Genomic DNA, 15230 nt, shown 5'->3' on the forward strand with positions numbered 1-15230 from the left:
TTCATGCAGTATTTATAATTGATGGGGGATTTAACAGGAGCAGAGCCGTAAGTGGCTTTCTATTAACTATTGATGCTCCCCGCCAGCCTCTCGACGCGCGTGGCGGGGCTCTGTGATCACAGCTCTCCCGCGATGTTTTATTTAAGTGCTGTTAAGGGTACACACAGCCTGGGGGGATGTCTCTGCTCCCAGGGAACGCCGCAGCAGCCCCTGGCTCCCCCCGCAGCTGTGCCATGGGGGGCTCCCAGAGCCCCGGTTCCCACGGAGGGATCGCCCCGACCAGCCGCCGTGTGCCAGGAGGGAGGAACCAGGGGCTGGTGTGGTGTGTTCGGGGGGGTTCACCCACTGCAGGGCTGGCCTGGCTCCTTCCTCCTGCCCCTGCCGCACACGTGCCTGATGATAACCCGAGGTGCCTGGGTGTCCGGATAAACTCAAACCCCTCAGGATTTGCTTATGGGTTTGTCTCTTCATGGGGTTTTGTGTCTTATTCCAGGGACGTGCCTCTAAAATGCCTTTCAGACTTCTTTTCAAACTTCATTTGTGAGAACAGAAGCGTGATAAGAAGACCAAGCATCTTGCTACACCCGTCATTCACATCCCCATATGAAACATTCAAAAAGCTTCTAAAAATACATGTGCAAATACAAAAATACAGTTAAAAGAACCCACCCGTATCCTAACAGACAGCGCATCTGTGTTCCAAAACATCGCGTTTCTAACAAAGCTGCGATAAACACACAGTTATCATAGCAACTGAAGCTGTGTCTGGCTCAGCCCCGCGGGGAGAGCGGCAGGATCCGGCCCCGGGGGGGGGTTTGCTCAAGCCCCTCGGGCAGCCCTGCAGCCCAGGGAGCCACTCGCCGTGCCCGGCGCTGGCACGCACCCAGCAGAGCCTCTCGTTTGAAAAATCTCATGACTCTAAAGAGCATCGGTGGCTGCACAACTCCAGCCTAGAGGGGAGACTCGTTTGGTGCCCGGGGGAGGGTGTCCCGGCAGCCGGAGCTGTGTGTGAGCACGTAGGATTCGGGCTGGCAGAGCAAGGACAAAGCCTGTTCGTGGCGCAGGCAGGGGATGAGGAATAATTCACACTAAAGCACCATTCCCTTCAGAAAGGCTGGCAGCCTCAGGGCGAAATAAATGCTGAAATCTCCTTGATTGTTAAATAAAAGATTATTGATAAAATAACTGCTTCTAATGTGGCTCTGCTGCCAGCAGAAATGCAATATCTTTCAATTACTGCTTGGAAGCAAGGCTTTCCTTTTGTTTACTGGAAAAAAAGCAACATGAAAAGAGATGCTCGTAAAGGACTATAAAATGAAGGTGAATCTATTTTTGCCGTACTCCAGATCCGGCTGGGGCTTTGGGCGCTCAGAGCAGTTTGACGCCGCCGTGCCTCAGGGCGGGGATTTGGCAAAGCCAGGAGCACGGCGAGGAGCCGGCGCTTGGGCTGAGCCCCGGCACACCACGGAGCCATGCAACCGGCTTTCGGCACGGGGTGGGCTGGCAGGAGCTGGGGCATTCTCCTCGTGCCGGGGGAGCGCGTAGGTTCTGCCTGACATGAGGAAAACCAGCACACGGCGCTGCAGGAATGACCTGAGCAACTTCTCAGGATTTCTCTGAGCCTCTCCTGGAGCAGAACGCGGAGCAGAGGGACGGCCCAGGCTGCCAGCCCGGCCACGGAGAAATGAAGCGAGGTGCTTCAACACTCAACAACAGCTTCAGTTCAATGACTGGGGCTGTGGAGGGACACAAAACCCCTCACTGCCCCTCAGAGCGCTCCCCAGGTCCGCTCGCCACAGCCGAGCCCGACGCCCCGACGTTAGCAGGACCCGAGGCAGCCGTGGGGGAGCGGCCTGGGAAACGCTGCGCGGGGGCCAGCTAACAGCGCGTTGGCCGGCTCTACCCCCAGACACAGAGCACGCAAAGCACCACGCAGAAAATCACTTTTCTGGGGCCCTCAGGCCAATCTGCAGGTTGCGGACGGGTAACCTGCTGCAGCAGCAACCCCTCGCTGAGGCCCTGGGACTGCGCCAGCCCGGGGGGGCAGCACCCCCTTACCAGCTCCACGCGTCGGCGGCTGGACTCCAGCTCCCTCTGCACCAGCTCGTCCATGTCAGCCTTCATCTCCTCCATCCTCCTCTGGTAGTACCTGGTGCTCTCCTTCTCCCGCGCTTCTGACTCGGCCGCCTTCTCCAGCTCCTCGCCCATCTTGATGATGCTGTCTCGCAAGCGCAGCACCAGCACCTGGGGAGGGGGGGCCGAGGTGAAGGAAGGGAGATGGAGGTGAGGAGTGTTGGAGCTCTCACGAGCACCGAGCGATGTGGGGAGCGCTCCCTCCCCGCACCCACCACCGCAGGCAGCGCCATCGCCCAGGGCCGCCCGGCATCCCTGGGGCTCCCACGGAGCCGGCTGCTGCTTTGGGGCACAAGAGCGTTTTCCTCCATCCCTGGGCTGGGCTCAATCGGGCAGCACGATTCAGGGAAAAGCGACAGTAAAAACATACCCTGGGGTGCCAGCAGACAGTGCTGAGGGGTGGGGACGGTGAAATGTTGCGATCGAGCCTGATGGCCTGACTGCTGGGCAATGCCAGGGCAGGGGGGAGCCTGGCGGGAAGGTGCTGTGATGGATGTGCTGACTCAGCACACACCCAGAGGCAGGGACTGTGTATCCCTGGGGGTGTTCATAGCACTGGGCCCACTGTTGGCTTCCAGTAAACACCACAGTGACGCACGTGTAGATATGGGCAGTGGCACGGACCCTATGGACTCTCCACAAGCCCCTCCCCACCCCTTCCTGGGTGCTTTTTCCCCCAAAGCCGAGGTGGCGGCATCGCTGCGCCCGCCTTTCCCCAGCGAGCTGCACCCCCCCGGCTCCGCACCCTCCCCACGCGGGGTGAAGAGGTGGTACCTCGAAGCGCTTCATCTGCACGGTCTGGAAGTCCAGCTGGCTCTCCAGGTCGCGGATGCGGGCTTCCTGCCGGCTGACGATGGAGCGCTCGGCCGGGCTCTGCTCCAGGCGCGCTGCTCTCGCCTGCGCTGCCTGCAGCTGGGCGAGGACGGGCTGCGTTAGCACCTCCCCGGCCCCGACCCACGCAGACACCCCCTGGCCCCTTTCACAGGTCCCCCCCCAGTCCCTCGCCTTGGTGGGACGTGCACCGAGGAGCTCTTACGGCCCCCGAGGTGACGGGGCACTGCGGAGGAGCCTGGAGGATTCCCCCCTGCTAATCCCACACAGCACCCGCAGGACACGAACATGTTTTTTTTAATTAAAAACGTGCTGGCAAGGTGACGCGTGCCTGGGTCTCTTTTGCTTTTCTCTTCACACAAACCCTTTAAGGACAGCGGGCGGAAAAATTCACAATTTACTCCGGCGTGGAAGGCTGCCTGGACCGAGCTGTTTCTTCAGCCATTACACCGAGATCTCCAAAGCGAACTGCTCTTTTAGTGATCGCGGTACAAGTTTGGCTCAGATTTTGTATTTGACCTAGAACTACGGGAATTTGTCTTCTTTTATCTGGCCTATCTCTAAAGCGCCACCTGCTCCGCCTCGGAGGGACCGAGCTCTGCTTCTGATTCCCGGGCAGCTTAGCTACGCTCCAATAAAGCACTAAAATTAATGGGATTACTCACGTGTTTAAAATTAAATCCATGCACTCTAGGAGGGTGGGTGCAGCCGCAGAGGTGAGGCAGTGCAGCACCCACCCCGGGTCAGCTCTGGCCCAGCCCCAGCACCCACAGCTCAGGAAGGGAAGAGGGAGGAGTGGGGATCTCCATCCCCAGAGCCCTGCCAGGGAAAGTTTTCTCCATCCCCAGGCCACTGCTGGCAGAGCCCCACGGCCTGCCCTGGCCCCATCCTGCCGCAGAGTCAGGGCTGTGGGCAAGCAGCAGGCAGAGAGTGGCTTCTGCACCGTGCTGCTCTTGGGGGCATGAACAATGTGTCAGGAAGAGGAGATGAACTGACCATTTTACACAAGAGAAATGTCTCTGAACCACTGGCCCAGGGACTCGGCCTCATTTCAGACAAGAACACGACACCCATGACTGGCCCCGGTGATGCGTCAGGCACAGATGTCAGAGGATGGTTGGGTGGCTCCCGCGCCTCAGCTCTGGGTGCCACGGGCTGGGGAGGAATTACCTTCTCCTGAAGGCTCTGCTTTTCTTTCTTCACATCCTCCACCTGTGTCTGCAGCTCCTGGATCTGAGCGATATCCGTGGCCGACTGCAGAAAGAGAAAGCACCAAGGGCTTGGAGCAGGGGGCACACGGTGCCTGCGCCTCTGCTGAAACAGCGAGCCACGCCTGACCTGGACTGAAGGAGCTTAATTCTCCTGACTCGATGCAACTTTGCTAATTTTTGAAACAAATATTTGCAGATCAGGACAGAAACCATGTTGTCAAGGTCATTTCTGACCTCGGGACCCCTTCAGATACAGACTCCCCGCTCCAAAACACCAGCGCAAGGGCCACCAGAGTGTGAATTGTCAGCCTGGCCAGCCCACCCCTGCCCCACTGGGAGCCCTGGGGTCCCTCAGCTCCAGGGACAATCCCCTGGGAGAGCCTGCTTTAGTCTGGATATTGCGCAGAAAGCCCCAGGGCTGTCTGTCAGCACTTTTTAATTTCTGCATGAGAAAACTGTGAAAGAAAGAACAGAAAAGGATCCAGACGGGGATGCTACAGGATTCCCCAACTATTGAAACTAAAGCCAAGACACCTCTTGAAAGAAGCCTCAAAACTACGGGTGAGAGGAGCCGGAGCCATGAGCCATCCTCTCATTACAGCATCTCCCCAAGACGGGGACCGCCGTGTGCTCTCAGCCAGGCCTCAGGGTTTGCCAAACCCTCCCGGGGAGGGAGATGCTGCCCCAGCCCCCGCTGCCCCGGCTCCTACCTGGGCTATCAGAGCCTTGTGCTTTTCCATCAGCTCGTTCAGGTCTTCCTGGTCCTCATCGATGCGTTTCAGGAGGTCGGTTCTCTCATGCTGCAGCTGGTACAGCTGCTCGTCCACCTGCGGGAGGATCCACAGGGCCGCTGGCTCACGCGTCCCGCGAGAGACCCACGGCACAGCCCCCGCCCCGCGGCACCCTCGGGACATGCTGTCACGCCGGGGGAGGCGAAGGCAGCTCCTGCCCATTGGCGGGACGCTGCGCCCTTGCCGTGATTTTACCCGCTCATTAAACCACCCGGGGGCTGTTGTTCCCAAAGAGGCCGAGTGATCTAGTAAATACGCTCGGTGATTTAGGAGCTATGCTGGTTATTGCTGACTGAGTGAAAAAGCTGGTTATCGCTACCAAACACAAGGAGGTAGGACTGTGCTGCTGCCCTCCCACCCCCCTGCTTGGGCTGCGGCTCCACCCACACACCAGGGTCTTGTTTCTGCTGAGGGTCTCCAGCTCCATGTGCAAGTTCTCCAGCTCCTGGGCTGCTGTCTGCTGGGACTTCTGGGCCTCTGCACACTTGGCTTCACTCTCTTCCAACTGGAAAAAAATCGGGGGAGATTATAATTAAAGGAGCAGAAACCACGCGGCGATTGTGCCGTTGCCCTGGCCGCACAGCCACGTCTATTTACACTTCACCCCCCCGAGCATCTTCCCCTGCTAACGCACACGGAAACTCAACCTTTCAGAAATCTGTTGCTGCTCTCCAGCCCGTCTGCTCCTGGTTTACAATGAAAACATTTCCCTTCCCAGCCAGTGCGGCCGGGCTTCCACGACAGGTCCCTGCCCTCCTCACCGCGGATCCCACCGGCGCCGAGCGTCCCGCTGCGTGCCTGCGCGCGCGCCTCGATCCGCGCACCCGCCCTCTGCCTGGGCGCTGCCGCGGCGGGGTAGAGCTGGGATCATTAATTTGCAAAATGATGTGAATTACATGTAATTCCTGATTAGAGCGATTCATGATTCGGAGTTTGCAAATGGGCCTTTCATGTGGCATAAATTGCATTTGCAAAATACACATGAAATATCACATTTATAAATGCTAATTTGCTCTTGGGTTTTATAGCTCAGCCATTAAGACTACAATAATCTTAAATGGTCCGCAAGCATCTGGAAGATGCAGCATCATCCCAAAAACTCACGCCGCCAGGACGGAGGAGTTTATGTAGGCTGTACCTGAACATCCAGTTCCTTCTCTTGATCACTTGGGTTTGTTTCTTTATGAAAAAGAAAATTAACCTCTCTGCTGGCTGCTCACTTCCCATGCCCGGTCCCCGTTCCCCTGCAGAGGACACAGAGCTCCTGGGGGCAACGGGAGCCGCTGGGAACAACAGCGAGAGTTTGAGAATTTTAGACTATTTTCTCTGGGTTTACTTGTCTTGTTTTACTCTCTCCCTCAAGAAAAGGGGGATTGCAAAGTACTGTAACTGGAGCAATGCTCAGCCAATTTCCTTCAACTGCTTGGCGTGATTGCCAGCAGCAATGGGAACCTTTTCCGCCTCCATCCCAGGGCCGGAGCAACGGTCTTTCTGGTGCATGTGGACGTGAGACCCTCAGCCTCCACCTCCCTTCCTAAATTGCATCCCCTTTTCACTAATTTTAACTCCTTCACTAACTTTAACTCCTAAAACCTCTGCCTCCTGGGACCACCATTTCCACGTCTGAGCCCTTCTGTCAACCCTGCACTAACCAAAGACTGGACGGGAAGAAATAACCCCAAACATTGGGCCTCCAGCTACAGCGCCCGCCAGAATCTGCTCGCCGTGGGAAATACAGAGCTCTGGCACGGAGAGATTCAGCCGTTTGAAACACGCAAAACCATTATTTAAAATGATGTGCCTGTGTCCCAGCCCGACCCGCGCTGACGGATTGCCCAGCCAGTCTATTCATACATCCGCAGAGCCGCTCTCGCAGCGACACGCGCCGTGTTCCCCTTCCTTCCACCAGCTGAAAAATAGCCTTTGTGTTTTGCATAAAGCTCGGGCAGCCGTCACCAAAGTGACCCGAGCGATAGCTGCTGGGAGACGTGAGAGATGCTGATGGGACTGACTGCTGCTTTTACGGCCGAGGGCTTTCCCACCTGCCCAGCTTCGGGCTCCTCCAGAATCAACCCCATCCACGACCAGCCCCAGGGACTGGCCTTTCCCCTGCCACGATTACACTAAAACTCCAGATAGTTTAATCAGAGAGAAACGCATCTTCAAGTCCTCTCATTAGATACAAGCTTCCACTTCACTTCATGTAATGGAATTTTCCCACTTGGGAAGAATAAATTGAAATTTCCCCCCCCAAAATGCATAATGTATGATCTTCTGAACAACATTAGTTTGCTGTGCTGCACCATCTGTTAAATACCTGCGCAAAATGGATGGTTCAGCCTTATTAAGAAACAATGCTATACTTCTAGCCATATGGATTTTGATTAGCGGAAATGTAGCATTTTAGCAAAGTTTTTATTCTCGTGGAGGTTTGTGGGCTGGTGGTAGGATGTATCGGCTTTTGAGAAAGTCGTCATGAATGCCATTAGAAATCGTTTAAATTTAAAGGATGGAATAACCATGAGGCATTTTTTAACGCACGCAGAGCCTCAGTGTTGGCGGTGCAGCAAAATCTGGATATTCCCAATATTAAGGCTCCCCCCTCTCCAAAGCGAGGGAGCTGGGGATGGATCTTACGGCCCCGTGGCCACGGGCAAGAGAAAGCAACCCCCTGCACGAGCCCGCCTCGCTGCGGGGACCGGGCTGCTCGGGGAACAAGGCGATATTCCCCGAGCAAGATGGGGCTGGACACCCCAGGGATGGAGCATCCCGGCATCACCGCTTGGCCCCTCGGATCAGCACGTGGGAAGGGTCCCCCCACCCCACAGCGGGCTCCGGCGTGGGGCGTAGGGCCCAGCCCCGTTAGCAGCACTGGGGGCTGGGAAAGAGCAAGGCAGGGGCTGGGCATCATCTCCAGCCCCAAAGCAGGATTTGGGAAGTACCGAGGGATTGTTAAGTGTAGCATTACAGCGTTAGCCCAGGAAGGTTTAAGAAAGTTGTTTTGGCCAACAACAGCCAATCCCGCTGCCTACCCTGGCCATGGCCATCCCCTGCCCTGGCTGCCCACGGCGGTGGCACAGGCACGACACGAGTATGGGCACGGGGACCCCATCGGCCACGTCACGCCGAGCTCACCTTCCCCTTCTCCCCCGGCACAGGTGGGAACAGCTGCTGCTCACAGCTGTTATTTATGCAGAACTATTATCTCAATTATATATGTATGTTACTGGAATCGTTCATGCCTCCCGATTAGTTTGTTTCCAGGGGAAATGTACAGTACAGATTAATTACCGAGCGGTTTTGGAGGACTGGCATCGTGAGCTCAGCCCCGCGGCTCGGCATTGCGGGGTCGATGTGCGGGGCCAGCCTGAGGACGGGCAGCCCAGTGCCACCCCTGTCCCACAGCAAGGCACCCCGTGGCACCCCCAGCTCGCCCCAGGGCTGAGGCCATCCCCGGCTCGGTGGGCACAAGCGTGGCACACGCCTGCAGCCGGGTCGGTCGGCTGCGGGTGAACCCGGGGTGTCTGCGCTTCAACAACGGCAAAACCCGCCGCGATCCCCACTCCTGCCTCACAGCATCCCTATGGCAACGCCTCCCCAGCCCAGCGCCGCTGGAGCTCCTGATTAGACAGAGAGAAAACGCACTGAACAGAAGGTGACACACAGGGCTGCGGGGGAAAAAAATGGGAAAAAAAAATACTTAACCACTGTTGGCTTAATTACAGAGAATTGCTCCCTACAAGAGGCGCTTCTCGCCCCGGCCCTCACCCGGTCGCACAATTCGAACCTGGAGCCCCGCGAATATTTCTGGCAGCTTCTGCTCGGTGAAGGGGGATGTTCCACGGGGCGGGGAGCTGCCCCCTCACCCGAAGGCACCCACCTGCTTGTGCAGCCGCTCCAGCTCCTGGGTGCCGGCGCCGGGCTCCCCGGGGGCCGCCCGCAGCAGCCGCACGTCGGCGAGCAGGGCCCGCGTCCGCCGCAGGTCCCGCCGCAGCCGCTTCTCCACATCGAAGTCGCGGTGGCCGATCTGGGGAAAAGAAAAAGGGGGTGTTCTGAGTCCTGCCGGCCAGATCCACCCCACAAAACCTCTGTTGGACCTTTCCATCTCACCCCAAAGCGATCCCCACAAAATGGGGGGATAGAATAGTTTTGGTAGTGCTGAAGTCATGATGCGAGAAGATATTAAATATCTATGTACAAATATTACAATTTTCCCTCTTTATCAAATAAAAATCATTTAGGAGTTAAATAAAAGGGAGAAAATAAATTATGTAAACATCAAAACTGGCAGATTCCACCAAAACACCACATTTTTTCCCCACCAGAAAGCTGTTCCTCTGAAAACATGAGCCCAGTCCTGGTCTCCATTAGCCCAGAGAGCCATCCCTGTGGCCAGCGGGGGCACAGGTGGGCACTGTGGGTCCCCAAAGCCATGGCACCCCGTCCTCATGGCCATGGGCCACTGTCACCCACCTGGGAAACCACCCTGCCCGAGGCGGGTGGTCAGAGAAGGGCAGACCCAGAAGATGTGGGTCTAGTGTCTGTGCCAAGAGCTGGGCCAGAAAATACAAAAGTCGTTGTGCAAAAGGAAAAAAAAAAAAATAAAGCCAGAAAATACCCTCTGCCCCTTTGGGGAAAAGAGTGACAAAGTCAGGAGAAAGTCAGCCCAAAGGGGAGAGGGAAAAAAATGTGATCTGCTGCTGGGGAAAGCTTCGTTTGGGGTTATTTACACATCTCGAATGCAAAGCATCTGGAGCCGCCGTCGGCCGCGGAGGGACGGAACCGATGCTGCCGCCTTCGGAGCGGGAGGCAGAAACCTCTGGGGCGTGAACCCCCAGCAGCGCCGGCGGAAAATAACTGCTGAGGGAATTTGGAGGCTCATCCCCAGGCAGCGGGGTGTCCCCATGTTACTCTGAGGCCTTTTAAAGAAGGGAAGTAGGAAGCACCTTAAAAAAAAAAAACCTTTGTACGTTCCCCCCTCAAGCTGAAAGCAACCATGGTTACGAGAATAAAAGAATTAGAAAACACCAAGTAAACAGGCACATGGTTTCAGCGCTTGATTTCAGGCTAATTGAAGTGTGAGAGCATTTTCCATTTAGTCTGTTTTCCGCGGCTCCTCTTGTTTCAAACCTGTTCTCCTATTTTCTGTTCACTGGATAAAATTAATTGTGCAGATTTGACCTTGTAACCTGGTTTAGAGCTGGCTGGCATTTGCTGGAACCAGAAATCGTTGGCATCTCCATTTCCTTAATTAGTTTTCTGGGTTAGCTCCTTCTTTTTTTTTTTTTTTTTTTTTTTTCTTTTTTAATAAACTGCTCTGAAGCACGCTGTCCACTGTAAATCAGAGAGCATTTATAGCAGCACTGCAGCGCAGCAGATTTGCTGCTAGCGCTGCCATCCCCACAGACTCGATCTTGGCCACCGTTCAGCATCATTTTCCCGCAGCTCAGGGTCTGTCCAGCGCCGCAGAGGATGGATTTTGAGCCGTAGCTGGAAGCAGCAGGTGCAGCAGCCGCTGCCTCCTCCCACCATTGCAGCCTGGTGCTTTTTAAGTTACAAAGCTGGGATTTCATTGAAGAACTGCTTTTGAGGCTCCGGTTGTATCTCACCCACACCACAGCGATCCCCAGCTGCACCGTCCCGTCTCCCCGTCCCCTCGCGCCCGTGACTGCCCGTGGGGGGGCTGGGGGCTGCCCGGGCAGCACCTGGGGACAGTCCCGGGAAGGAGAAGGTGCCTTTTCCTCAAGAGCATCCCCGGCTCATCCATCTCAGTTCTCTTCCACCAAACAAGAGGCACACGCTGGACCGAGAGGCAGTTATAATAATACCCTGCTTTTATACAGCAAGATTTATTCTGACAGTTCCCCAAACATTTTATAAGCCAGGAGCCGGTGGGATGTTATGGATAAGCCTCATCAGACCATTTTGTGTCTACTTGAAATACGCACGCCATTTCGGTGTCGCAAAGCTCCCAGACTCATCCCGGTTAATGAACACACGCAATTGCCAGGGCCGGTGAAATGGTGAAATCCAGCCGGGCTGTGCCAACAGCCGGAGGATGCGCCGCTTAATTACCGCAGCTCCGGATAACCGGCTCCTCCTCTCCTGCGCGCAGGGAGCGGCGCAACGCGGCGGGGGCTCTGCAGGGCGGTGGGGAGGCACCGGCTCAGCCCAGCCCGGCTGAGCTCCGGGGAGCCCTGGGCCAGATGCCAACGCAGAACGCGCCGGGTTGACGCCGTCCTCGGCCCTGGCAGCACCGTGGCCTCGGGGAAGGGCCAGGCAGGACCTCGCTTGGTCCCCAGAGCTCCCTCAGCAGGAGCTGGTGCATGAGACGGCGCCCAGGCCTGGCTGCTCCGCAATGCTGAGTGATGTCCAGGCCGATAAATGCTGCTCAATGAGGCTGCGTTCAGCCCCTCGCCTTCTAATTTAGCAGGGAGCAGCTGTGTGTGCTTTTCCCATTACGTGCATTTCAATCACTGCCACAGACACATTAGAGAGTGAAAAAGGATTTGTTCAACAAATGTGTCTGGGATAGAATTCCTCTGCAAAGAGCAGAATCTGATAAACTGCTTTTCTGGGCAGTTGGAGCTGCTCCAGCGTTAGTCCTGGTTAGTCTGACTCTCATGAAAATACTACCAAAAGCAGATGCCTCCCACTGCTTTGATAATTCTCCTGTACAAAAGCGAACAGTCCCCGTCCGTGGGTCCTTAGTGGGACAAGCTGTCTCCTACACAATGTCCCAAAACCCTCCCTGCACCCAGCACCTGTTCTGCGCAGCCGCTGCTCCGACGGACGGTGCGTGGAAGAGGCAGCGCAGCCGTCACACGGGTGTGAACAGCCCCACCATCGCCCCATCCACCCCACGCAGACATTCACAGAATCCCAGAATTATCTCGGTTGGAAAAGCCCCTGAAGCTCCTCCAGCCCCACCATGACCCTCCCCCTGAGCGTTCCCAACTCCCCCAGATCCCTCAGCGCTGGCTCAGCCCGACTCTTCAACCCCTCCAGGGATCCCGGGGACTCCCCCCTGCCCTGGGCAGCCCATTCCAACGCCCAACAGCCCCTTCTGCACAGAAATCCTTCCTCAGAGCCAGCCTGACCCTGCCCTGGGCAGCTTGAGGCCATTCCCTCGGGGCCTGGCGCTGGGGCCTTGGCTCCAGAGACTCATCCCCCCTCTCTGCCCCCTCCTGGCAGGGAGTTGCAGAGGGCCAGGGGGTCTCCCCTCAGCCTCCTCTTCTCCAGACTGAACCCCCCCAGTTCCCCCAGCCGCTCCCCAGCAGACCTGTGCTCCAGACCCTGCCCCAGCTCCGTTGCCCTTCTCTGGCCACGCTCGAGTCATTCAATGGCCTTTTTGGGGTGAGAGGCCCAAAACCGAACACATTCTGAACATTCACGCTCCCTTTTTCCGCGGGCAGGGCTCTGAGCTGGGGCACGGCCAGCGAAGCGGTTTGGCTGGCCAGGAGGTAGCAGCCAGGAGAGCAGAGCACGCTTCTCCCCGCCAGCAGCCCCGCGGGCTGGCACCGTCCTCTTACCTGCTCGCACAAGGTGCCGATGAGCCCCTCCAGGTCCTGTTTCTCATGTAGCACCATCTGCTTCTCCTCGTACTCCTGCTCCAGCTGCATCTCCAGCTGCCGGAGCTGTGCGCGGGAGACAGACCCAGGCGTGCTGAGAGCCCGGTCATCCCTGGCCACAGCCCCGCACCCCGCCACCTCCCATCCCTGCACCCGGCGCTGGGGCCAGGAATGGGCCACGTCCCCTGGAGCCCCTGCTACCCCCAGGCAGTGCAGCTGCTCCTGGCCAGAGGGAGCAAGGAGAGACTGTCCAGGGGCCTGCAGGACTTCTGGGGACACGAGGGGCTGTTTGAGCCACCCAGCCTGTGAGGCACGCTCAGAGGTCCCCAAGGGCTGTCCCTGCAGCTCTGGAGCAGGAACACAGGGCTTTCTGCTGAGCTAAAAGAGAGATCTGGCTTTCTCAAAGCATCCTGTGACCTCGAGCCAGGCAAGCAGCACGCTTCTTGCTCCAGCTCCTCACCAGCAAGGAGGTGACAGTGACCTGGCCGGGCAGAGCGTGCCGTAAAGGCAGGGTTGTACCGCTCCTGGGAGCAAAGGGAGCCTGAGAGCCAGCGCTGAGCGCAGGGCCCTGCATCCCTCAGCCTTCCCCTCTGCTCAGGCATCGCCGTCCCGCAGCACCGGCGGGGGCTTTGCAGGAGGGAACCAGACCCGGGGTGGCATCGCAGAGCTCTGTCATGCAGCTCTGAGGGGTCCAGCAAGTCCGGCCGGGGGCAGGGGGTGGTGGAAATGTGTTAACAGAGTAAGCCAGCCCCTTGCACAGCCCGCTCCTCCCCTTGCAAGCTGCTGCACGGCTGCGCCCGCAGGAGTGGATGTGCCAGGCTGCCCCCCCTGCCCCAGCCTCCTCCCGCACCCTCAGCCTCCTCCTGCACCCCCAGCCTCCTCCTGCACCCCCAGCCTCCTCCCGCATCCCCAGCCTCCTCCTGCACCCCCAGCTGCCTCCTGCACCCCCAGCCGCCTCCTGCACCCCCAGCCACTGCTCAGAAACGGGATTGAAACAGGGAATGGGAGCAAGCTGCTAAATATCGATTGTTCTCCAGAGTGTCTCTGCCATTTACTCATTTGGAAAATAATGCTCAGGCCACGCAGGGTGAGGGAGGGAAAGGATGAACGACACCCCGTTGGCCACCGGAGGAGGAAGGCAGCGCCGTGGGAAACGGCGGCGTCTGCACGGTGGCAGCCCCCCGTGTCACGCAGAGCCTTATGGCTTAGGGCACGGCTGTGCGCTGCCAGGAGCAGGAGGAGCAGAGATTGCTTCGTTTGCCTTCCCACTTGCCCTGCCTTCCTAAAATAGCACATGCAAAGCTCCACCGGCCACTTCATTAAGCCTCAGCAATGTTAATTCACTATCGACAGCCAGGCATGGCCCAGCCTAATGGGAACTGGCTGCTACCGTGCAGCCCCGCATCAAACGCCCCGGGGGTTTGAAGAAATTGGAATGCATGTCTGCATGCCAGCGACCTCGTGGCCCTGTTGAAACAGTCTCTTCTGTTCATTATCACTAAACACAAAGCCCCGGCTGGCTGGAGTTGGTGCCCTTGGCGTGACACTGGTGTTACCGGGAGCCCGTGCCCGTGGGCTGCATCACACGTGGCTCTGGCACCGTCCCCAACAGCCCCTCCAGCACAGCAGGGACTCACACCTCACCCAGACCCGGATTTTTGCACCCCGGGGCTGTGACCGGGGCTTGTATGGGCTGGCAGTGGGAAAGCAGCACCCGCCCGCCCTGACGCTCCCCGGGGAGGAAGGATCCCTGCGAACGGCTCCTTCTCTTTGCTGCGAACAAGGGGAGCCCTGGGGAGCACCCAGCATCGTGTGTACCCCTCCTGGGGCCGACCTACCCTCCTCTGGCAGGACTGCCGCACGTCCTCCAGCTCCTCGTCCTTGTCCTCCAGCTCCTTCTGGTGGATCTGCTTCATCCGCTCTATCTCCAGCTCCAGCCTCTGGTGGAGCTGAAAGGTCAAAAGACAAATGCACCGGCAGCCACACACAGACCCCGAAGGGATGGGGACGGTGCTGGTGTGGGCTTGACACGCCCGTGGGGGGATGAACATCCCCGGTGCGCCCAGCCCAGCCCGGTGAGGACCACACTACCTGCTCCAGCTGATCCACGGCGGCCATTTGCCGCTCCAGCTCTTTCCGCTGCTCGGCAGCGCTGGCCTCCAGGTCCCAGAGCTGCTTCTTGAGCGCGGGCACGGTGCGGGGGTCCAGGGCGCTGGGGGTGCTGAGCTCCTGCACCCGCTTGGCCAGCACCGTCCCCCGCTGTGCCAGACTGGCCGCCTCCGCCTCCTTCTGCTGCTCGGCGGGGGCAGAGCAGGGGGTCAGCGGGTGAGCCCCAGACACAGGATGGGCGTGGGGGGGCTTTGCACAAGCACCCCACTCTTAAAACCCAGACTGCTCCCAACAGCATCATCAGAAACACCCCCGAGCAGCAGCAGGCAGCGGTCAGCCCCCGCTCCACCATGAACAGTCAACCCCCTCAGCCCGTCCCCACCGCGAGGGACTTCAGTGAAAATGAGAGTGAGGCCTAATTAGAGAGAGTATGGGATGGGTATCGCTTGTGACAAGTGACAGGCTTTCTTCTGGCAGAGGATAATGTTATTTAAATACATCAGGCACATCCCAGGACTGAGCTAAAAGAAACTGGAATCAAGTTGCTGGGTTTGTGCCCGAGTGCCTCTGCTGTAACTGCAAAG

The 15230-nt window shown here is 57.9% G+C and overlaps 1 protein-coding gene across 1 annotated transcript in view; it reads right to left on the minus strand.

Annotated features, from left to right (window-relative positions):
* Positions 1-15230, minus strand: part of MYO18B (myosin XVIIIB) — a 70506-nt gene that overhangs the window by 19697 nt on the left and 35579 nt on the right. Inside the window, exons 31-39 of the mRNA XM_074920919.1 lie at positions 14629-14829; positions 14376-14486; positions 12499-12603; positions 8847-8993; positions 5358-5471; positions 4886-5002; positions 4135-4218; positions 2908-3045; positions 2059-2244 (exon numbers count right to left, since the gene is read on the minus strand). Coding sequence (XP_074777020.1) covers positions 2059-2244; positions 2908-3045; positions 4135-4218; positions 4886-5002; positions 5358-5471; positions 8847-8993; positions 12499-12603; positions 14376-14486; positions 14629-14829 — 1203 coding nt within the window. The remainder of the gene's footprint in view (positions 1-2058; positions 2245-2907; positions 3046-4134; positions 4219-4885; positions 5003-5357; positions 5472-8846; positions 8994-12498; positions 12604-14375; positions 14487-14628; positions 14830-15230) is intronic.

This window comes from Athene noctua, chromosome 17 (genome assembly GCF_965140245.1).
Source record: "Athene noctua chromosome 17, bAthNoc1.hap1.1, whole genome shotgun sequence".
Lineage (NCBI taxonomy): Eukaryota > Metazoa > Chordata > Aves > Strigiformes > Strigidae > Athene > Athene noctua.